This window comes from Haliotis rufescens, unplaced genomic scaffold, assembly GCF_023055435.1.
Source record: "Haliotis rufescens isolate VD_foot unplaced genomic scaffold, xgHalRufe1.0.p SCAF_5, whole genome shotgun sequence".
NCBI classification, from domain to species: domain Eukaryota; kingdom Metazoa; phylum Mollusca; class Gastropoda; order Lepetellida; family Haliotidae; genus Haliotis; species Haliotis rufescens.
The window spans coordinates 42,851,281-42,877,221 of NW_025964223.1; the positions used below are offsets into that span (position 1 = coordinate 42,851,281).

Here is a 25,941-nt window from a genome sequence, read left to right on the forward strand (position 1 = left end):
TTGAAGCGTCATCAGCGTTGGGAAGGGTTTTAGTGGGAAGCAGGATCAGCAGTATTGCAGATCTATGTGAGGATGGAGCTGAAGCAGAATCTGCAGTATTGCAGATGTATGTGAGGATGGATTTTTGTTGTGTGAGTCCTGGACATCGTGTGAGATGAAGCTGAACAAAACCAGTTGAGGTGGAAAAGAAGGGCATATAGCCTTGGGTACTGATGTGGTGGAGCCGTTGTTGCGGCTGTGGTGTGAGTCGGGGACAGCTGTTTGGTATCTGTATGCTTGTCACTTGAACCTGTAACTTTCTTGCCCCCTGTGGGGTGGGATGGGAGGGGACGAGGCTTGCTGGGACAGGGTGCGGCAGGACGGAAGAGGGTGGGATTTGGCAGGACAAGGCAGGGCAGGATGGGGTTCGGTGGGGTGGGGCAGGGCAAGGCAGGATGGGGTTCGGCAAGGCAGGGCAGGGCAGGGCAGGATGGGGTTCAGCTGGGTGGGGCAGGGCAGGTCAGGATGGGGTTTAGGCAGGGTGGGGCAGGGCAGGATGGAGTTCGGCAGGGCAGGATGGGGTTCAGCTGGGTGGTGCAGGGAAGGACAGGGCATGGCAGGATGGGGTTAGGCAGGGTGGGGCAGGGCAGGATGGGGTTAGGCTGGGTGGGGCAGGGCAGGGCAGGGCAGGATGGGGTTAGGCAAGGCAGGGCAGGGCAGGGCAGGATGGGGTTCAGCTGGGTGGGGCAGGGCAGGTCAGGATGGGGTTTAGGCAGGGTGGGGCAGGGCAGGATGGGGTTCGGCAGGGCAGGATGGGGTTCAGCTGGGTGGTGCAGGGAAGGACAGGGCATGGCAGGATGGGGTTAGGCAGGGTGGGGCAGGGCAGGATGGGGTTAGGCTGGGTGGGGCAGGGCAGGGCAGGGCAGGATGGGGTTAGGCTGGGTAGGGCAGGGCAGGGCATGGCAGGGCATGGCAGGATGGGGTTAGGCAGGTTGGGGCAGGGCAGGATGGGGTTAGACTGGGTGGGGCAGGGCAGGGCAGGATGGGGTTAGGCTGGGTAGGGCAGGGCAGGATGGGGTTAGGCTGGGTGGTGCAGGGCAGGGCAGGGCATGGCAGGATGGGGTTAGGCAGGTTGGGGCAGGGCAGGATGGGGTTAGACTGGGTGGGGCAGGGCAGGGCAGGATGGGGTTAGGCTGGGTGGGGCAGGGCAGGGTAGGGCAGGGCAGGATGGGGTTAGGCTGGGTGGGGCAGGGCAGGGTAGGGCAGGGCAGGATGGGGTTAGGCTGGGTGGGGCAGGGCAGGGTAGGGCAGGGCAGGATGGGGTTAGGCTGGGTGGGGCAGGGCAGGGTAGGGCAGGGCAGGATGGGGTTAGGCTGGGTGGTGCAGGGCAGGGTAGGGCAGGGCAGGATGGGGTTAGGCTGGGTGGTGCAGGGCAGGGTAGGGCAGGGCAGGATGGGGTTAGGCTGGGTGGTGCAGGGCAGGGTAGGGCAGGGCAGGATGGGGTTAGGCAGGGTGGGGCAGGGCAGGATGGGGTTAGGCTGGGTGGGGCAGGGCAGGGCAGGATGGGGTTTGGCTGGGTTGGACAGGGCAGGGCAGGATGGGTTTCGGCTGGGTGGTGCAGGGCAGGGCAGGGCAGGGCAGGATGGGGTTAGGCTGGGTGGTGCAGGGCAGGGTAGGGCAGGGCAGGATGGGGTTAGGCTGGGTGGGGCAGGGCAGGGTAGGGCAGGGCAGGATGGGGTTAGGCTGGGTGGTGCAGGGCAGGGCAGGATGGGGTTAGGCTGGGTGGGGCAGGGCAGGGCAGGATGGGGTTTGGCTGGGTTGGACAGGGCAGGGCAGGATGGGTTTCGGCTGGGTGGTGCAGGGCAGGGTAGGGCAGGGCAGGATGGGGTTAGGCTGGGTGGGGCAGGGCAGGGCAGGATGGGGTTAGGCTGGGTGGGGCAGGGCAGGGCAGGGCAGGATGGGGTTAGGCTGGGTGGGGCAGGGCAGGATGGGGTTAGGCTGGGTGGGGCAGGGCAGGGCAGGATGGGATTAGGCTGGGTGGGGCAGGGCAGGGCAGGGCAGGATGGGGTTAGGCTGGGTGGGGCAGGACAAGGAAGGGCAGAGCAAAGTAAAGTAAGGCATTGTAAGGTAGAATGGTGTAGGTAATGGTTGGGGAGTTGGGTGGTGTTTTGTGTCCAGGTCTGGCTGCCCCCTTATGGACACCAGTGCTTAACTTGACCAGGTCCAAGTTGTTGTGTCTCAAGGGTAAAAGGTCAGTGACTGCAGTGTTGCAATTGTGTCCCATGTCATTAAGCTGCTGAGTGTTCGCTAATGTTTGGTTACATAATCTGTCATGTGTGGCCATATGTTCTGTGCTGATTATTGTTGGTGTGGCCATTTAATGGACACAAATCAATCATTGGAAAAAGAGAAAACGTCAAGAAAGCATCAAAATTAAAAGAAAGAAGCCAGCCATTAACACAGACCAGGGTATCTACCTACCCAGTGTGTACTCTAGAGTGCTATAATCCCATCATCTACCACAATGATCATCGTGCTTACCTTATTGCTTGTGTCACAATAGCCAGATCCTTGTCAACACTCCAACTTCAGCGTACTTAATAAATCCTCTTCTGTTAATCTCATTGACTTTGTCATACTAATATTATCTTAATCCTATCCCATCGGCTTCGTCATTATATTGTTATCTTTGTACACTGATCCTATCCCATCAGCATCAGCATCATTATAATGTATCTTTGCACTTTAATCCTGTGTCATTGGTTTTGTCATTATGTTGTTATCTTTGTACATTCATCCCAACTTGTGTTGTGGGTACAGTATAGTACAGACAGTACTCGATGCACTTACTAAGCATTCACCTGATGAAGAAGCCAGAAGTAGCTCTGAAAAGTCGTGCAAAGAATAAAAAGTTGCTATCAATAAAAAAGTGTCATGTTTGTAATGAGTAGCTGTTTCTTTCCTTTCTGTGTCTTTAATACTAAGTAGCGCTAAGTTAACAAGGATCACAGCGGTCAATAAATATTGACATACAAAAGTGGCAATATGGGCAATCACATTAAAATCCGACCTTCGTACTCGTCACTGCTACACAAAGATCTGAGGACATCTCATTACAGGTCTCGTTAGAATAACCTTTCATCCGACCAATCAAGACATTGTTTACGAGATTGCGAAAGTGAACCAAATTTGTTTTCTCATCATGCAACCTCGAAAGGTTAACACAAGGCATACCCTATGATAGTTACAAAAGGTTAACACAGGGCATACCCTATGCTAGTTACAAAAGGTTAACACAGGGCATACCCTATGATAGTTGCAAAAGGTTAACACAGGGCATACCCTATGATAGTTGCAAAAGGTTAACACAGGGCATACCCTATGATAGTTACAAGAGGTTAACACAGGGCATACCCTATGATAGTTACAAAAGGTTAACACAGGGCTACCCTATGATAGTTACAAAAGGTTAACACAGGGCATACCCTATGATAGTTACAAAAGGTTAACACAGGGCATACCCTATGATAGTTACAAAAGGTTAACACAGGGCATACCCTATGATAGTTACAAAAGGTTAACACAGGGCATACCCTATGATAGTTACAGGCTGTACCACTGATTCCATCAGAATCATCATCTCTCTCTTGCTTCAATGGGATAAATATTGGAAACAGGGTCGCTGGGAAGTACTGCCATACAATCATTCCAGAATGTTCTTTTCTTCATTTTTCAAATATTTAATCAAGAACTTTGTCATGAGCACTCCACTCACTCACTCACTCACTCACTCACTCACTCACTCACTCACTCACTCACTCGCTTTCTACAAAGGTGACAATCAAGGCATGATCTGTTGGTATGATATTAAGCTGGGTCTAAATATGATCTCATCCCTGACCAATTGTAGCATGAAGATTGTTTGTGTAACTGTGCCCAAACAATGGCTGCCACAGCCAGTGTCTGCCCAAATCTCAGATCGATGCTCAAATTACTCAGTAGCTGCATGACACCATCCCTATGTAAATAATTCACGGTTTTTTTACAGCTTCCCAACTGTGGCCTCTCAATTAAGAACCATCCATGGTGGATATACACCTTCCTAAACACAAGCCATCAGTGTCATCCGGCTGCTGTCTATCAGCTTCAGATACCATAAATGTCACATTTTTAGCTGCGTTGTCATGACAATAGTTTGGATCCTCTATTATTAATGACAATGGTCAGTCATTGTTTATAAGGATAACACACACAGACTCATTTAGACACCTTCTATAAAGGTGTTTGGAGGTGTGTCAATGGAGGCCTGAGAATCCTGACATACTTGTCTGACTGGGTTTCTCTGATATTGAGTCTTTTCTGTCTGTCTGTCTGTCTGTCTGTCTGTTTATTTAGTATCAGACAATCAGGAAACAGCTGTCCATAAGTGGGCGTGCGCTGATTTGTTTTCGGTTATGGAAATATAAACAAAAAATTGCTTTTTTAACCAATATGATACCAGACTCACTTGCAATATGTTTGTATCATATACAAAGGACAGGGAGTTTTGATAGCCTTAAACCACATCAAAACCTTTTCTTTTAGAAATCACCCACAAACATTTGCTGTTCAATAACATTTACATAATTTTTAAACTAGCCTTATGAGAGCTGTGACTAAACAGTTACACTTCACTGGTTCCATTGTGGAGTATGTCATTTCATAGCAACCATAAGCAATAATTATCTCCACTGTCTGTCCGAAAGGCTGTTGTGTTGTGATACGCTTGGCTTGTTACACTGTACTAAGCAGTGTTCAATATGAGCCATTGCTGTTCAGTACAGATCTACTGACATGCCAAGTGTGTCGGATATCCAACATGGTGGAGGGGAGGCTATGTGAGTTGCATCGACATTGACATGAAATTGACATGAAATTGATATGAAATTGACATGAAATTGACATGAAATTGATATGAAATCGACATGAAATTGTCGTGTGAATGATGATGGGATGTTGATTTGTTTGAATCAGAGGAATACTTGAAATAATCTCTGTAACTACTAATGGAAGTGCTCCCAAAGGTGAACCCTATGTAGGCTATGTTATGATGTTTATTTATATATGAGGTTAAAGGATCTGTTTTTACCTTGTAGACATGTGGCAACGAGAGCTGATTGATTTCTGAATCAGGGTGACAGTACTGTGTATGAAAATATCCTCTAGTGGACCCAGTATTTGATGAATATTTCTGGGGTTTTGTAGATAAAGAAAAAGGTTTTGATGTTATTTATTTGTGAATTATTTGTGAGGTTTGATGCAGTTTATGTTATGTATGACATTCATGCTACAGTTGAGATGTGCCATTTAAAGATGTCTGAATAGTAGGACTCGGATATGTCATTTGTGTTTTAGTTGAAATATTGTGTTGAGGTATTTAACTTATATATTTGTTGTTTTGTTTATACTTGGGTTGATATATGTGTGCCATTGGTACACTTTTGACATGACAAGTGTTCTTCTGTAGGGTAGTGATTAAAGCATTCACTCCTCATGCCTAAAGCACAGGTTCGATTCCCACATGGGTACAATGTGTGAAGCCCTTTTGTGGTATACCTGCTAAAAGTGGCATAAAACTATCTTTACAAACGAACAAATGAACGACTGACCGAACCAGTATATGAAAGTGACATGAAATTGACATGAAATTGACATGAAATTGACATGAAATTATAGATATATATTCATGCAGTGAGATATTCTACAATTTCCTCATTCGGAAGGACATATGATAGTGAACGTTTTACAAAGAGGTATTGTCATGTTTAATAAGTGCAGATGGATAACTCTGATATTTTGTAAGTATTGACTGCCAGTGTAGTGTCAAAATAGTCATGTTAGCTATTAAAATACTCCGAGTAGTCACTCGAAGTAAACAGACAGGAATTTACGACCTGTACTGGTCAGTCTGCGCACCAAGGATCAGCACGACGGTCAAGCCAAATACCCAGTCGATGGCCACAGAGTCGTAGTACAACAGAGGTATGATTTCCTGGTACATCAGTCGCAGTTAATGGTACCAGCAGCGCAGTCATTCTGACATTGGAGTTATCAGGCCTGTTGATTTAATGAAGTATTGACAATACGGGAAGTTAATGAAAGAATAACATACAATTCTTATGCAAATTTGGAAAGACAGACCCTCTATTGGATTTTGATCTGGGAAATGCCATGAGTCTTGTGTACATTCCTGCATTCTACTTAATGGTGAATGATTGGCATATCATGTCCCAAAGAAAGTGGAAGATTTGTTTAATTTCATCTGCCTGTAGGTTGTTGGGATTCATGTTAGCATTTTAATCTTTTTGTCACTTTTGCAGAATTTCATGTGGCCGTTACGTGTGACTTGAAATCTCATTGGTCTTGATAATTAGATACAAACAAATGAGTGGTATTGTGAACATTGTGGTAGTAATCTGTCTATGTCATTCTTATTGAGATTATCATCATCAACATCATCATAAAAACCCAACGTGGTGCGCATAAGCCAATGTAGCCCTCGTGATCCTGTTACAACAAATTTATCTTACTGACAATATTGTTTTTATATGGAATTAAAGCAAATTCAAAATTGATAGAAAACAGCTATTTGATTGAACGGCTTTTTAATGTGACTATGTCAAGTGTGTGACCTCGTGCAGTCTTGCTCATGGCAAGGTATAAGGGATTTATTCTCCCGCAGAGAAATGTATTTCCCTCGAAGTATTTTATCAAGACCACATGGACCAATCAGATCTCATCATTCTGACATGGAGGTATGATAATATGACTTGTAGGACCTGCATGTCGCTTCCCGCCTTCCTCCAACATGAAACGGATACCCTGTGATGTGACTGAAGTACTGTTCAAAGTGGGGTTCAAACTCATTCACGTGTCCAATACTTTCCAGTCTTTCATTGGATCGGGGCAATAGCTTTTGTGTGCTGCGTTTGCTTATCAAGTGTTCGATTCCCAACTTGGATAAACTATATCAAATCCATTCTTTCAAATCCACAGCTGTTGTGTTGTTAAAAGTCTTGTGAGGCTCGACGCAGCCTCTTGTCTGAAAGTCATGATTTCCTTAAGACTTACTATCACATTATTATAACCAGACATGATGTGCCTCTGAGAAATGTCAGGTGGATCAGTTCCTGGAGCTGGTTCAAGTGTGTTCAGTCCCAGGCTGACATTAATCAGTGTCAGTATGGCAGGAAAACACTCGGCTCGATCATGTTAAAAATGTTGAATATATTTTCAGAAAGATACCTCATTAGTAATTTTTGTTGCAGCTCTTTCTGAATATGTCACAGTTTGATACTGATTTCATACAACTCTAAACTATTAGCAGTGGCAAGGGACTGATAGAGATGAATGAATTTAAATCTTGTCAAGTAGATAATGAATTGGTCAGTACCGTCCTTCTTTGGAGGCACGAGGGGCCCATTCGTCAAAGGCGCCGCAGTTCGCGGAGCAAGGTTAAGTCCCTTTGGCTAATAATTGTGGGTTTGAAGCCCAGTTCACCCCGATTATGTTTCTAGGTTTGTTAGCACCATACCTAGCTCGTGTGTTTCACCAGAGTGGTGAATGTCTGAGACTTGCATCACTTCAGGCTTTCCTCCCACAAGCTGACATGCTTGATGTAACTGGAATACTGTTCAAAGCAGCGTTAGAACCAAACTCACTATGAGCTCCACTAAACTATTCTTCATCCTTCTGTTTTGAAACAGCAGGTCTCAGCTTCCAGGAATGTCATTAGTAAATGAAACGGTTGGTTGCTCAACACACAAATGTTTCAGGCTTTCAGAGATCTGGTTCCATTATGCAGAGTCTTTATTGAATAAGCTAGCTTATGACACGCACTGGAATCTCTGAAACATGTATGATGTACCAGTAATTTAATAAACAGGATGTACTAATGATTTCTATTGCCGACCGGACCAAGGATGTATGGTGTTAGGACATTGATTATGGTTTTTTTTCATCACCTGGAAACTTGATACCCCGACGGCAAAACAGCATTACCAAATCCCCCCTCGGAGGTATGTCTGTAGAGCACTTGTGAGGTACCATCAGAATGAAAGGATGTAGGGCATATATTGACTTTTTCTCAGGTTGACGACTTAATGAAGGCTAAGTTAATATTTTAGGTAATGTTGTTAGGGGAATATTCTTGTCCAGTTAAAGGAGGGCATGGGGGACCTGCTAAATGTCAGATGAACCTTTGGGATTGTTAAGAGAGGACTTGAAGGCTGTTGGCAGCCATTTTGCATCTTCATGATGTAGGCAGACAACTTAACAGACCCTTAGAATTCCTGTACCTCTTTGGTCATCTCCTCAAGAATATTGAAGACAGACTTTTTATGTCAGTGTTATGGGGTTCTTTTTTATGCCCTCAGAGCATGTGAATGTCAAAGTGTAACTGAAGAGAATTATATTTTGACTAAAAATAAAATTCATGTTGGTTTCTCAAGTTAGATCAAGGGATGTAAATGTATTTTGTGTGGAGAAATAAAGTTTTTTTAAAAATATGATGCTTCATTATGTCTCTTATAAAATCTGGAATCAAATCCTTTAACACTTTTACAATGAATAATCATGCAAAATTTATTGATTTTATAAAAGAAGGAATTATTGGTTTGAATTTATGATGTAAAAAATCAACAAATGTAGACAGAGTCTTTACTCTAGATTCATGTCAGGGAGACTTCTACAAAGCTTGACTACTGTTTGTACTTTATATATCAATAAAACTTCCTATTGCTATTCACTTGATGACGGCAGGCATATGATGTCAAACGAAGTTGGAAAATCAGTTTCATTACTATTCACATCTTTGGTCTCATTTACATTGTTCTTAAATTTGAGACTTTATATAACATATATACTTTTAATGGATTTAATCTTTTGACAAAGAGTGACATTAATTTTAGAAATTAGGTCCAAGAAAAATTAGGTTAAAATCAGAAATCAACTTTAGTTTTGACTAGTTTCCTGGTATTACGTTTTCAATATGCACGGCAGTGTCTACCCACAACAGAAATTTGGGACAATCAGTCTTTTCATAATAACTTTTGATTTTCTGGGCTGGGGTGGGAATTCTTTTTAAACAATTCAAGAAAATCAAAAATACTGAAAAATAATTCTGTGTCTGGTTTTATGAGAAATGTGTCTGAACATGCCCTGTACAACATGTGATGTGAAATAACAAAATGTTTGCCTCTTTTCAGAGGCACAACTTGTATATGTTTTGAAGTCACTAAAAAAACATTCTGTCTCAAAAACGTTACACGACCCCTAAAGAATGTTAAATGGCATGTCCCTTGTTCTTTCCCCATCAATTCTGAGAGATAGTTCATCCATTGGGGATTGCCCTAGTGTTTAGTTCCTGGCAACTTAGCTCCGGACATGACAGTTATGACAATATGTAAGATAGCTACGCGATAAATCGCAAAGAACAACGAAGAACACTGTGTGGTTTATTTCATGATAAAACATTGTTCTATCATGACGTCCTTTCTGGAGATTCGAACATGCGCTTGTAACTTGTTGATGTTGTATATAGGATGACGTTATTTTTGAGAGTTGAGTGTCTAGTGCGTTGTTCCCCATAGATGTACCTGGGCTACTCAGATAAACATGATGGACGAACGATCGCATCCAAAAGCGGGAAAGATATGACAATTGGTACTAGGAGAAAAAGTACAGTTAATGTACAATTAATTTTTCTATCAAGAAGATTTGAACATGCGCTCGCAACTTGATGACATATATTTGATGACTTTATTTTTGAGAGGGGAGTGTCCAGTGAGTTGTTCCCTATAGATGTTGCAGGGCAACGCTGATAAACATGATGACAAAACAATCGCATCCAAAACCGGGAGAGGTATGACAATCAGTATTGGGAGAAAAGGTGCAGGTTATCGACGGGAGGATTGTGATAATATGCAGGAAATACCCAGCTGTGCATAAAATGGACTTGTCCAACATTGCCAAGGTCGGATTCTATTTAAGGACTTATCATTATTAAAGAAGGGGGAATTTTCTTAAAGCTTGTACATTTTAATCATCATCCTTAAAGAGGCCAAACATAACCCTCGTGGTTTATTCTCCCTGCAATATTTTATTGCATGATAAACAACTCCCTCTTGTCGTTTATTTCTTAAGTATGAATCATATTGTTATGATGTTGATGATAACTGGAGTGACAAAGTCTGAGATAGTGTGGCGAGGGTGTTATGGTTTCAAAAGCAGATTTGTCAATATAATCGCAATCATGATTTAGCTAAAACTGGCCCAAGTTTGTTTCTGTTATGGAAGGAGTGATATAATTGTTTCCTTTAGGACTCCAGAGGAAACCTCCCCAGTGCCTCATGATTTTTACTGGCAGCATCTAGGACTTAGATCAATGGTGAGTTTGAATAATATACGATGCTCACGTCATTGATCATTGGTTTATCTAAACCAGGCCAGAATTCATTTCAAACTCTAGTTTGTTTGATGGGGACAGATGTTGTTCAGGATCTGTTCCACGAAGCAATATTCGCACTACGAGGATCGTAACTCCCGTACTTTCATGTAGACTTACGACAGTCCTTACACTAAGATCACTTTGTGGAGCCAGACCCAGTGGTCTGAGGTGCTCCATTCCACTGTACAGAGTTGTCTCCCTTTGCCTGTCATTACACAAGCTCCTTCCTCACAGCGATAGTCCGTTCAGGGAGCTCTCTATACTATCGCTGCCACCAATCAAAACTCCCCACTGTGATAGGTGGCCCCAACCATGCTTAGAGTTGAACTTGCATCCGAATGACCGTTATGTTTACAAACAAGTGACGACTGTCGTGACGCCGAATACACTTACCGCTGATAAATTACTTTCTTTGTTTGTCATTTTGAATTTCTATTTCATTAAAAGTATCATATTTAATTGATATAGTAAGAATGTAAGGGAGAAGTTGGTTGATTTTCTGTTAGTCTGCAATCTCGAACCAATCTGATTATTAAAACAACAAAGTATATTCATCTGGAAAACATGGTCAGTCGTAAACCTTTTCAAAATGAAATATGATGGCATTCTCAAAGACATAAACAAAAGTAGAAACGTTACTAATATGGGGTTAGAGGGCAAATTTCAAGATTCATGTAATGGCCGCGCCCACACTGGTGGCAGCGATGTTACCGAGAATGTAACGAAGGTGTCACACGCTGGGAAGGAGCTTGGTCATTACATGCTTGTCAAGGGTTAAGGTCCCAGATTTGTCCCTGATATTGATCATTGGTGTGTCTGTGACATACTTGTGCTTGTGGCGGCTTCATGAAGGTTGGTTCACAACCAGCTGTCACAGACATACCAGGTGCAGTCTGGTAGCCTACTGGTTAAAGCGTTCACTCGTAACGATGGAGACTCGGGTTCGATTCCCGACATGGGTACAATGTGTGAAGCCATTTCTGGTGTCACCCGCCGTGATATTGCTGGAATATTGCTAAAAGTGGCGTAAACCAGTACTCACTCACTCACAGACATAACTTTGTAATTGGCGTAGAACCCAACCCAGGGACTGGTATTATACAGCCTTCCTTCCTCATTCACCCAGACAGGCACAGGTTGCCCAGTAATCAAATGCACCGCATTTGCTATGCAGAGTTGCATCCCTTGGGTACACCAGAAACCTATCACAGTTCACCCCGATTGTGTTTCAAGTCTGCCAGCATCATACCCGTGCCCGTGGGTTCCACCAAAGTGGTAAATGTCTGAGACCTGCATCACTTCAGGCTCTCCTCCGACATCAAGCTGACATGCAGTGATATACTGGAATACTGTTAAAAGTGGCATTTAACCTCACTCACCCACTTCATCTCTTCATCACTTCACTCACTCACTCACTCACTCACTCACTCACATTCTACTTTGAAGACACCTCAAACAGTTAGTTAGGTACTTAGAGAATCTTGCAGCATAAAACACAACACAATCACTCTCTCACTCACCTTTTGTTGAGTTGAAAAGTAGCAATAAGACTTAAAAAGTAATTGGCAACCTCCCACCAGGTGGTCTAACTCTCGCAGAGACTAATTTTCTTGTTTTATTCCAGGAACATTGCTGATTTCCCATTAGACAGGCTTGTAATGGACACCCAACAAACATTTGTTATGCAATGAACGCGCGCTGATTTCACACCTCCATGGGTGTACATGTGTGTTGACTGAGAGCTTATTACAGCCACACACGTCTTTGAATATAAGATGAATGCAGTTGCACAACTCTAACCTAATTGGAGAGAAGGTTACAGAAAAAAATCCATATTTTCACCAAGAAGTTGCCATAAAACTTGAACATTAGTCCAGATGATGGGTTTGACAATACTTGCGCACTGGTCACCAAATGATTGGCTGCCTGAGTTACACAGTATTGCTTTCTTGTCACTCACTGTGTACAAGTCTTTGTTCAGGAGATGTAATAGGGTGATGTTAGGGCAGAAGTTGTTAGGAACATAGCATATGGGTTCACATGCCAGCAATAGTGCACCCAAGTATTTATTTCTGTTCGGTTTACTGTTCATGCTGATGTAGCGGCCATAAAAATTCCTAGTCCTGTGATGGAATTCTAACCACGGACCTTCTGATCAGAGGTCAGAGGCCTTGTCCACATGACCAAAGAGATTAACCCATCAGCAAGGTAAGGATGTCATCTATGGGATGAATCCACGCCCTGCTACATGCTCCCCCATCAATAGAAGGCATGCCCCAGGCCGCATGGTAGGGTACTGAGGCTTATTTTGCTCAAATGTAATACGAACGTGCTCAGCCCCATGTTGGGCGCCCATGTAGCGGCCATAAAAATTCCGAGTCCCGTAATGGGATTCGAACCACGGACCAACTGATCAGAGTTGGTATGCCATAATGTAACTGATATGCTGTTTGTTGCAGCTTAACCTGACTCACTCACTCACTAGATCTATATGATGACAGTCTGCAGATTATCAATTCTGGACCAGACAATGCAGTTGTAGCAGGGCGTGGACTCATCCCACAGATGACATCCTTTCATTGTCAGTATACTGATGGGGTTAACCTCTTTGGTCATGTGGAGTAGGCATGCGACCTGTGATCAGAAGGTCCGTGGTTTGAATTCCATCACAGGACTTGGAAATTTAATGGCCGCTGATGGCGCCCAACGTGGGGCTGAGCACGTTCATATTAAATTTGAGCAAAATAAGCCTCAGTACCCTACTATGCGGCCCGGGACATGCCTTCTGTTGTTTGGGGAGTATGTAGCAGGGCGTGGAGTCATCACAGATGACATCCTTACCTTGTCAGCTTGCTGACGGGGTTAACCTCTTTGGTCATGTGGACAAGACATCCGACCTGTGATCAGAAGGTCCGTGGTTCGAATCCCATGGCGGGACTCAGAAATTTTATGGCCGCTACACACTGATTGACATCATGAACATCAATCTAACGACGAGCGGGGGCACGGGTGGCCCAGTCGTCTAAGGCGCTGCAATTCGCTGTGCAGAGTCGCGTCCCTAGGGCACGCCAGAAACCTATGATTGTGGTTTCGAATCCCGGTTCGCCCCGATTATGTTTCTAGGTTTGTCAGCACCATACCCGTGCTGGTGGGTTTCACCGAAGTGGTAAACGTCTGAGACCTGCATCACTTCGGGCTTTCCTCCCACATTAAGCTGACACGCCGTGATATAACTGGAATACTTTTAAAAGCGGCGTTAAACCCAACTCACTCACTCACTCACTCTAACGACGAGCATGGGTAGCTGAAGACCATATCTAACCAGAGTGGCTATTGAGGCACTTGTTTCAATTAAAGTCATTATTTTGATACTACTGCAATTCCTAAACTAAAAATGTCAACAATGGCTTATTTTTTCAAAACAAAATTAACAATTAATTACACCAATTTGAAAAAAACCCAGAAGCTGTTATGATCAGAAGTTTCCTTTTTTAGACAATTTGAATGTTTTGGCTCTCTACGGCTTTCTTTACAAAGTGATTCCTCCTTAGGCTATCAGCCAACAGATTTACTAAATCTATCATGTAAAGATGTACCTGTCCCTTTAGAGTTATCTCCCCTTATGCTGAATGGACAGGCCTTAAATATGATTTCCATGTTATCTTGATGATGCACATTAGATTTGGTTTGTTGTTTAACGTCACACTGAGCAATATTCTAGCTATATGACGGCGGTCTGTAAATAATCAAGTCTGGACCAGACAATCCAGTGATTGATGTCATGAGCATCGACCCACGCAATTGGGATCGTGACATGCATCAACCAAGTCAGTGAGCCTGACCACCAGATCCCGTTAGTCACCTTTTACAACAAGCATAGTCGCCTTTTACGGCAAGCATGGGTTGCTGAAGACCTATTCTACCCCGTATCTTCACGGATCAGGCACATTAGAGTAATGACAAGTTAAGTTTTCTCTACATAATCAGGGATGGGGGGTAGCCTGGAGGCTGGAGCATTCACTCGTCATGCTGAAGGCCCAGGTTTACTTCCTGCAAGTGTACGCTGTGTAAAGACAGTTTCTAATGTCCCCACCTTAATATTGCTTGAATATTGCTAAGTGTGGTATAAAACCTAACTCACTCGTTCACTGTTTATACTTAGTGTCAAGAGATCAGAAGAATTATGACAGAGGAAAAGCCATCTAGTTGTTTGTTTGTTGTTTAACGCGGCACTGAGCAATATTCCAGCTATATGACGGCGGTCTGTAAATAATCGAGTCTGGACCAGACAATCCGCTGATTGATATCATGATTATCGATCCACACAATTAGGATACGATGACACACATCAACCAAGTCAGCGAGCCTGACCACGCAATCCCGTTAGTCACCTCTTACAACAAGTATAGTTGCCTATTAAGGCAAGCATGGGTTACTGAAGACCTTTGAAGATACCCTGACATTTTTTAAATGAGATTTTTATGTGATCAGCAGCAGTAGTGGAAAGGGCGTGTACACTTTTAATGACTTAAAGTCTATAATGCAAATATGTGATGTATATGATAGAGGTGATATATGTCAAAGCTACAGTGATGTGAAATACACACACCTAAAAATACGAAAAGTAACAGTAATTGTCCAGAACACTCTATCTCCATGACCTCTCTACATAACGTCATTCTGAAATGCTGTGATGTTAATACTCTGAAATGTTTTGACATCATACAGTGGATTACCTGCCTGGCCTGTAGAATGTGGGGAAATATAAACCAAATCAAAGTTGTTCGGATAAATATTGATACTATATTCTTAATTAACTTGGTATCAATATCATCAAGCTGAATGGCATGTTTTTTTCAAATTTGGGATTGAAAAAAAATATATTATCAAGAAAATTGAACATATACACAGTGAAAGTCTGAAAATGTCCAGGATCCAGTTATATTGAATAGATCAGATAGCAGCACTCCCTCCAGTTCATTTTACAATGCCCAATATATGATATATATTTATATATATGTAGGCTGATAGATATGAATCCAATATGTGGACAAGCTATCACTACCTGGTAATGTTGTAATCATCGTTTCATGTGCTGACTGTTTTCTTGAAACAGACATACCAAATTTAAACATTGATTTGAAACGATCTGATGTTGTATTGAAGGTGCATCATCAGGGTAGCAATGTCTGATTGATTTAATGCTAACCCTGTCATTCCCCCTTCACACAATATTTCTATGCACAGACTTCCCCAACCTCCACACTGCAACTTTCCCCAAACTCTTGGGTCATCAGGACTTGCTCATTGTTAGATTTTGTCTTGAAGTCGGCCATGTTAATTCTCTTTAGGCATTCCACGGCCTCTGTGGTCTTGTTGTAGAGTGTCCTTGTTGTAGAGTGTCCTTGTTGTAGAGTGTCCGCTAGGAGAGCAGATGGTCCAGGGTGCTTGTTGTTACCCTGCCTGGCGCTCGGCATTAAGATGCTAAAACAAGAACAGGTTGGCTTGGAGTCAGGATACTGTGTCTGGGTGGGGTATTCATGTTAACTGCAGCATGGTATCTCAGTTTCTCAGAGGGCTAGCACTATCAAATCGGTATTAGTCTGGACTAGTGAACACACACACACACACACACACACACACACACACACACACACACACACACACACACACACACACACACACACACACACACACACACACAAAACACACACACACAAAACACACACACAAAACACACACACACACAAAACACACACACACACACACACACACACACACACACACACACACGTCTATATACATCTATACGAGTGCAATAATCTGGAACGCAAGATTAAACTCCATTCCTCCACACTTTCCGACATTCTTATGTTTGGAATATTTCAAAGAAGACATTTTCAGTGGGCTAAAAAGTGCCCTTTTCCTACTCTGCCCTTTGTCAAGGTGTTGGGGAAGATGCATTTTTAGATTTCAAAGTTAACAGACTATAGATGTAGCAGAATGAAGCCAATTGATTTTGTCTGGAGCACTCAAGACGTAATGTTTGCTTGATACCACCGGCCTTATGATGTACATATCTGGAGTGTTTATTACACTGTCTCGTCTGTTGATCGATATGTCTGTAGTGGTCACTCAAAGTGAAGTGTAGATTTCAGGAAGAATAGGGTTCAAAGATTTGAAATAAATTCCCTGTTAGTTATTGTATTCAAACTTAACTGACGATGTATATTCTGTATCCTGAGTAGTCTTAAAAAGAACATCTTATGATCCTGAAAATTGTTAATGAAATGTAATTATATTTTTACTTGTATTATCTTTAGGAATTCACAATGTATAAACTGACATGTAAAAATTTCTTAGGTACCAAAATGCTACTAAATGTACATCTGTTTATGCATACATAACCTGCCGATGTAGATCTTTGTTTGAAAATTATGGGACATAAAAACAATAAAAGACCGACAAATAATATTTGTAGTCAAGGATATCATCAAACTGAGAGTTTTGGTGTGGGCACATTGAACTGGGTTTGACTCTCCACATGGGTTTAATGGGGGAAGCTATTTCTGATGTACCGGTACTCTTTGGATGCCGACTAAATTGATGATGGATCCCCATTGTTTTTGAGCTTCAACAAATGCTGCAATTTCAATATCTATTAGCCGATCAAATATAATCAATTTGTTCAGTTTACTTTTTAAATTCTGAGAGGGAGGATCATGAGATTTAATTTATACCATTTTTAAAAGGACGTATACATATTGTTGACAGGGAATGTACAACGATCTTGTGACTGGAGGCCGGCCTCTATCGAGCCCCAAGAATTTTATCCTGTTAGGAATATGTCCTTTGGCACTTTGGACTTAGTGTTAAATTAAGTCAGTTTTTATCATGTAGATTCACCTTTTCAATTCCAGAATGAATAATGTAATGTGAGTAGAATGTGTAGGATTAAGATCAATCTTCTAAATGGATTGCCAGTGGAAGAGGCTTAGTGCATGGGCATTGGGAATAAGTAGTGGTGTAAAGTTGTTTATTCATTGAAAAATGCAAATATTTGTCTACACCGAGGCGGTGTTAGGTGATGTTTGTACTGCATAATCCTGAATCTCATAACAACATTGGGGAAATGGGTGGCTAATTAACAAGTCATTCTATTGATTTTGAACGATGAAAGGATTTGTGATCAAAGGGAGATAACTCTGTAAAGATTATTGGCCAGACCTGTGGCCTTACATCAGAAGTCTTGTGTGGCCACTAATATTTCCTTTAAAAGTTTATGTACAAATCAAAGCTCAATTAAAACTCAGATTGAGTTATTACATTTAAAGCTCTTGTATACATTGAAAAATCAAGTGTATCCTTAAAATTACATAAAACAGAGACCATATATGGTCTCTGCATAAAATTACTCGGATATCTGTTAATAGAATTATTATTTTGAATTTTGAAAGATACTGGCGTGTCTTTAAGATGAAAATTGATTACATCATCTTAAATCATTCTTAACCTATGCAGTAAAACTATTTCCAGTATTTTGTTTAGATAAAATACATGAACACAATTGTAGATTTTATGGGTGCTTTCTTTATTTTCATGTCTTCCCATAATGTAATATTACATCTATACACTTGTATAGCGCCAACGTTAACACAGTCATGCATGTTCTGCATACTTTTTGCAAAACTCATTGTCAAGAAATAGTTTAGGGGAAAGCCTGTCTAAAAAGGAGTGTTCTTAACTGTCTCTTGAAAGATGATAAATTAGGGGATTGCTTTATTTCCAGTGGTAAATCATTCCACAATGAAGCTACTGCATATTTGAAGGATCTTTTCACACAGGTCGTTACAGCTTGCATTGTTGAGATGAGCGTTTTGTCTTTGTATCGTAGCGAACGTGTTGGTTGACAAGGGGTTATAACTCGGAGAGATACGTTGGAGTTTCATTATGGTGGGAACACTGCTAAGTCATGTGAAAATACACCAAAGATATTTTCCTCTTGTATTCTTTGCTTCACTGACAGAAAATGTCATCCCATTCGAAGAAAAAAGAAGTCTGATAAAAAGAAAATGATGGGTGACCTTTGTGGTAATCTGTTGCTTACTGTGCTGCGGTAGTTCCATGAAATTATCAAAGACTGTGGGATACAAGCCTGTCTCACTGGTTTGGAGAACAGAGGGAGTAATTTCCGGTGCTTGCTTTGTGTGTTTCCACAAAAGCCTTGACTTGTGCTTTCAGTGTGTCAAATTCCGAAACATTCCCCCGACAACAGACATCATGGCACAAAAGTAATTTCAATTCTTTTTTTTTTGAAGTGCTGAGAAAGTTTTAAAGTAATAGAATTTGTTTTTCTTTTGTAAAATTGTAGTTGTTTTTGTTTGATTTAGTTTTGAGGAGAAATATCCTTGTATTTGTTCTTTCCAGATAAAAGTTAATTTAGCAATTTAAATAGTTTTAAATTTGATGTAAAAATCCATAATGGAGAAATCCAGTGTTACTTGCAGTAGGACTACCAGCAAGTATACATCTGTCAGACTACTACTGCTGCTGCTCTTGCTACCACTACCACTACCACTACCACTACCACTACCACCACTATTCATACTATACAAGTATACATCTGTCAGACCACTACTGGTGCTGCTCCTGCTACCACTACCACTACCACTACCACTACCATACCATTACCACTACCACCACTATTCATACTATACAAGTATACATCTGTCAGACCACTACTGCTGCTGCTCCTGCTACCACTACCACTACCACTACCATACCACTACCACTACCACCACTATTCATACTATACAAGTATACATCTGTCAGACCACTACTGCTGCTGCTCCTGCTACCACTACCACTACCACTACCACCACAGACTACTGCCATCACCCAACTACCAACACTACCATCGTGCTACTACTGCTGCTACAACTATTAACAGGATGCTACAATCATTTCTATTCTTCTTGTTACTACCATTATGCTGCTACTTCTACTACTGCTGCAACTACTATACAGCTACTATTACCACAACTACCACTGCTAACTCTAACATTACCTCTAACACTACCACTAACATTAACACTGACATTACCACTAACACTAACATTACCATTAACACTAACATTACCACTGACACTAACAATGCGGCTAATACTAACATTACCACTAACACTAACATCACTAATACTAACACTACCACTAACATTAACACTGACATTACCACTGCTAACTCTAACATTACCACTGCTAACTCTAACATTACCACTGACACTAACATTACCACTACCTCTACCACTACCACTACCACTAACATTACCACTAACATAACCACTACCACTAACATTACCACTAACACTAACATTACTACTAACACTAACATAACCACTAACACTAACATTACTACGAACACTAACATTACCACTAACACTAACATAACCACTAACATTACCACTAACATTACCACTAACACTAGCATTACCACTAACATTACCACTCACATTCGCACTAACACTAACATTACCACTACCACTTAAACTAACACTAACATCAGTAACATTAACACAAACACTAACACCACCAACACTAACATTACCACTAACACTAACATCACTAATGCTAACACTAACACTAACATTATCACTGACGCTTCCAACACTAACATAACCACTACTGTTAGTACCATTACCACTACCACCACCACCACTGTAACTGCTAGTCACAACAATCAAGATAACAGTCCTTATCACCACTGTCTCCATATCCTACCCAAACATGCATAAATGATAAAAGTAAGTCAGCAGTTACAAGATCTATTTCTACTTTATCTTTTCAGAAATTGAGATATATGGTCGTAAATATACTTGTGTGACGCACCAAATTCCACATTAATCTTGCATGACTAATTACCAGATCCCCAGCCACCCACCATGACATGGCCTTGTGTCACAGCAACGTGGAAATGTGGAAAGGTCATGTGGACATGGTGGAAACAGCTTACAATATCGGATAACAGTGACATTTATTTTCCAATATGAAATTACATCGTCATGAGGTCCTGGGCGTTCAATTATTCATAATGATCTGAGACATTAATTTGAGTGACGACTTTAGCTAGTGGTTTTGTGGTGAATGCTGTCATTGATTTTAAGAAGGGTGTACATAGATCAGATGTTAATGCATTTTGTGTATGTATTTACAATACGTTGATTGGATTTTGTCCAGAAAGGCTCTCTCTTAATAAAGGTTAGTTGGTGAGTGCCAGTATTAGTCAGCTTCAATGGTATTATGCGAGGCTGGATGTAATGGTGGTTACTCCTGTTACTTGATGACTATAATGGATATTGTTTTTGTCTGTCTGGTCCAGTTTCCTCCGTAGGGACTCTGTAACACAAGATGTCCCAGTGCCTCATTCTTGTCGCTCTTGAGGTGAGGTGGTGACATGGGGTTTAACGTCTCGTCCAAGATTATTGCACTTCTATAGCAGCGTGAAGCTGGTTGAATGTGCGTCTTTGTGCCTGGATGAGGATTGTTGCTCAGACTCTTGACCACTGGTTCGTGGTGTGTGTTGATTATGCAGGTGGCCATGACAGGCTGGAAAATTGCAGAAAACTGGCATACTCTAGATGTATTCGGACCTGTTACGTCAGGTCATGCAAGGGCAGGAGACATTTCTGAGTGTCATACCACTCGGGGGCGGTCGGGTAGCCTAGTGGTTAAAGTGTTCGCTCGTCATGCCGAAGACCCGGGTTCGATTCCCGACATTTGTACAATGTATGAAGCCCATTTCTGGTGTTCCCCGCCATGTTATTGCTGGAATATTGCTCACTCACTCATACCACTCCTGTGTTATTGTGAATAGTTCGATTTAGTTAACATATCACAGCCTGTATCATGCCAAATAGGAAAGGAAACACTCACCTCCTTATTAGTAAAATCAACAACAAAATAATGTTTTCTTTTTTTACGAATTACCGTATTTGACGTAATAAGCGCCCCGCTCTATTAAGTGCCTACGGCGATAATTGCTAACATATTGGCTAGTGAACAATCCCAATAAGCACCCCTTCCAATTGATCAATGTACACAAGACTTATTTATTCGCGTATAATACACACTCGTGTGTTATATGCACCCTTAATTATGGGCAATTAAATTCGGGAAAAATATATCTGTCGTATATAAACATTTCAGGCTGGCAGCACAAACCACGAAATTTATCTTTCAACTCTGTTTTTTCCACCAAAATAATATTCTAATAAGAGCCCCCTATTTCTAATTTTGAGAGCGCCCTGGGCGCTTATTACGTCGACATGTACATGTAATAACACCCACAAAGTATTTGTGAGCTGTTCAGTGCTTTAAATATCTCATTGGTCAATTGTCTTACAGAGAGCAAGCTCTGTAGGAAGGGTTTGAAGTCTTGATTGAAATAAGCCCACAAAGGTGTTGAAACAGACAGATTTTGCCCAATGATTGATGAATTGCAGGATTGGTCCCTTGTGATGCAATGCAGCCCCTGGGGAGTCCTGGCTAGAAAAGGTCCACCGAATCTTATCTGTGATCACCATTATCCACTGAAAATTTAATTTCACCCAGCTTTGTGTTCACGCTGTATTAAGAACAGAATCTTGATCAGAGGTACACCAGTTGCGATCAAACACATTCAGAGAGGACGTGCTTTGGATGCCATACCTACCCACCAGCGGATTCTGGAAGCCTGTATCAGTCCATGTTTCACTCCTGTAGTTCAGGATCAGGGCCCATTTGCACAAAGCGATCTTAGCGCTAAGACTAATGTAAGCCTATGTTAAAGTATGGGCGTTTCGATCATCATAGCGCTAAGATCGCTTTGTGCAAGTGGGCCCAGGTGGTTGTGGCTCCTGAGAGTGAAACAAACTTGATTGATGGCCACCTTAAAAGGCCTTTTGTCAGCTGTGACCTGCTTGTGTATCTGTGCTCACATTATCAACCACTGGTTTGCCTGCTCCAGGATTGACATGCGATATTTATCACCACAACCTGAAATCCCATTTTTTTTATTTTTTATAACTATTCTGTAATACTATATCATAATAATGTATCCAATATGAATTCAATTCTATCTGTGGCGTCAGGTGGCTCTGTGGTCTAAGGTGGAGTTGTGTCCCTTAACTTGGTCAGGATTTGCTGATTGTGATTTGCACTGATTATGACTGTCTGTTGATGCTTGTGAATTTTGCCCAAATTTGATCAAACAGAATGCAAATAGGAACCTGGAAATACCAGAGAAATATATATAGATTTATCATTAAATCCTTTCAACATGGGTGGCCCAGTTGCCTAAGGCCTGTTTTGAAGCTTTGAAGAGTTGCTTCCCTTAGCTACCAGGATTCCCTGATAATAGGTGCAAGCTATTCACACCACCCACCAACTCACTCATTCAGCCGGCCATTCTAAGCTACATAGATAAAAACCTTTCTGTTTTTAGAATACTTTTAAAATATAAGGCATCAACCCAGGAAACTTTCAGTGGCACCCAACTCAATCCATTATGGGTTGATTTGGCAGTAATTTCATCCCTAAGATTCCCGAGGTGAGACTTGACATCTCTCTTTAAAGATAAATGTCTGACTAATGACAGCAAGGGCCTCCATTGTGTGCCTGTCACAGTATCATCTGATCCCGAGGCTGTTCAGGAGCTTTGGGAATCTTTCGTGACATTTGTTTGATTTTGGGGAGCTTGATCTGAAAACTTACTCTCCTAAGTCAGCAGAAAGAACACAACTACAATTCATTTTTCCATTAATACATTACTGAAAGCGTCATTGATACAGGGGAGTTTATCCAGCTCAATTATCACGATGTGTTAGATGATTAGGGAGGTAAATACGCTCACAGACATCAGGATGTGACATCAAGATGTTGACGTAGATTGGCTTCAGCTACAGAATAGGTCTTGTGTTCAGTTGCCCTGTTGGGAATCTGAGACATGTAGGTCAGTAACCCATGCTTGTAAACGCCAACTCAAATGTGGTTTGGGTTTGGAATTTGCAACCTGGCTGTGTGTTATTGTATCCAGATGGTTTGGCTAGATGTTCATGCCATCAATCAGTTGTTTGTCAGATTGTGCTATATGATTGCAACCTGGCTGTGTGTTATTGTATCCAGATGGTTTGGCTAGATGTTCATGCCATCAATCAGTTGTTTGTCAGATTGTGCTATATGATTGCAACCTGGCTGTGTGTTATTGTATCCAGATGGTTTGGCTAGATGTTCATGCCATCAATCAGTTGTTTGTCAGATTGTGCTATATGATTGCAACCTGGCTGTGTGTTATTGTATCCAGATGGTTTGGCTAGATGTTCACGCCATCAATCAGTTGTTTGTCAGATTGTGCTATATGATTGCAACCTGGCTGTGTGTTATTGTATCCAGATGGTTTGGCTAGATGTTCATGCCATCAATCAGTTGTTTGTCAGATTGTGCTATATGATTGCAACCTGGCTGTGTGTTATTGTATCCAGATGGTTTGGCTAGATGTTCATGCCATCAATCAGTTGTTTGTCAGATTGTGCTATATGATTGCAACCTGGCTGTGTGTTATTGTATCCAGATGGTTTGGCTAGATGTTCACGCCATCAATCAGTTGTTTGTCAGATTGTGCTATATGATTGCAACCTGGCTGTGTGTTATTGTATCCAGATGGTTTGGCTAGATGTTCATGCCATCAATCAGTTGTTTGTCAGATTGTGCTATATGATTGCAACCTGGCTGTGTGTTATTGTATCCAGATGGTTTGGCTAGATGTTCATGCCATCAATCAGTTGTTTGTCAGATTGTGCTATATGATTGCAACCTGGCTGTGTGTTATTGTATCCAGATGGTTTGGCTAGATGTTCATGCCATCAATCAGTTGTTTGTCAGATTGTGCTATATGATTGCAACCTGGCTGTGTGTTATTGTATCCAGATGGTTTGGCTAGATGTTCACGCCATCAATCAGTTGTTTGTCAGATTGTGCTATATGATTGCAACCTGGCTGTGTGTTATTGTATCCAGATGGTTTGGCTAGATGTTCATGCCATCAATCAGTTGTTTGTCAGATTGTGCTATATGATTGCAACCTGGCTGTGTGTTATTGTATCCAGATGGTTTGGCTAGATGTTCATGCCATCAATCAGTTGTTTGTCAGATTGTGCTATATGATTGCAACCTGGCTGTGTGTTATTGTATCCAGATGGTTTGGCTAGATGTTCATGCCATCAATCAGTTGTTTGTCAGATTGTGCTATATGATTGCAACCTGGCTGTGTGTTATTGTATCCAGATGGTTTGGCTAGATGTTCATGCCATCAATCAGTTGTTTGTCAGATTGTGCTATATGATTGCAACCTGGCTGTGTGTTATTGTATCCAGATGGTTTGGCTAGATGTTCATGCCATCAATCAGTTGTTTGTCAGATTGTGCTATATGATTGCAACCTGGCTGTGTGTTATTGTATCCAGATGGTTTGGCTAGATGTTCACGCCATCAATCAGTTGTTTGTCAGATTGTGCTATATGATTGCAACCTGGCTGTGTGTTATTGTATCCAGATGGTTTGGCTAGATGTTCATGCCATCAATCAGTTGTTTGTCAGATTGTGCTATATGATGGAGGATAAAGCACATCTGAGGGTTTTTAGGATATTTAAAACCCGCATTCGTGGAATTAAACCGAGGAGCATCAGCCCCAAGGTCCTATCCCAAGGAAAAGGGTTTTAAATATCATAAAAAAAACAGATGTGCTTTATCCTACACAATCATATTTCACAATCAAATCAAGGCTTTTAAACCAACAAAAGAGACTTAAAACAACATTTTTCAACGTTTTTATGTTTCAAACATACTTTCCATGAACCTAAGTTAATAGGCGTAAAATATCTGTTGCTGGGGTAGGGTACTTGAAAAATAAAATGTTCAAAGCATTATGATTTATCAGCGCCTCTGTAGCCTAGTGGTACACTTACAGGGCTACAGATACGAAGGTTGTGTGTTCCGTCCTTGGGAATATAAAGAAACATTTGTCATTTGATTTTACATTTCATTACATTGTGTACAAATGCAAAATGCATTTCTATTGAGAAACATTAATTTCTTACAATGTAAACGAAAGATGTATTAATAGAATCCCGGGGATATTATAACATCCCTGTTTGTGAGATTTAACCCGACTGGACAACAATAGGATGACGTCACTGGAGAAGAGACATAAAACTGCATCAACTTCTCCTTCCTGTGTCGCGCATCATGGAGGCTGTTTGTCATGAGATCAATTTGTGCATGTGGTCCCTGGCCTTCTAATCCCCATGTTGACACAGCATGTCCAAAAGCCCAACAATATCAAGTTGTGACTGCATATTGATATATCGCTTTTAGAGAGACACTGAAATGCCTTGGTTACTTCCGTATCATTCCCTTGTTCAGTTCAATACAGGACCTCTTCCGCGG

At 41.7% G+C, this 25,941-nt stretch overlaps 1 protein-coding gene across 5 annotated transcripts in view; it reads left to right on the top strand.

Annotated features, from left to right (window-relative positions):
• Positions 1-25,941, top strand: part of LOC124140041 (synaptotagmin-7-like) — a 444,395-nt gene that overhangs the window by 289,423 nt on the left and 129,031 nt on the right. Inside the window, exon 1 of one of the 5 annotated variants that reach the window (XM_046507389.2) lies at positions 4,787-4,856. The exons of the other annotated variants lie outside the window; for them this stretch is intronic. Coding sequence (XP_046363345.1) covers positions 4,838-4,856 — 19 coding nt within the window. The 5' untranslated portion in view covers positions 4,787-4,837. Of the gene's footprint in view, positions 1-4,786; positions 4,857-25,941 lie in introns of those variants that run through there. 5 annotated transcript variants of the gene reach the window in all.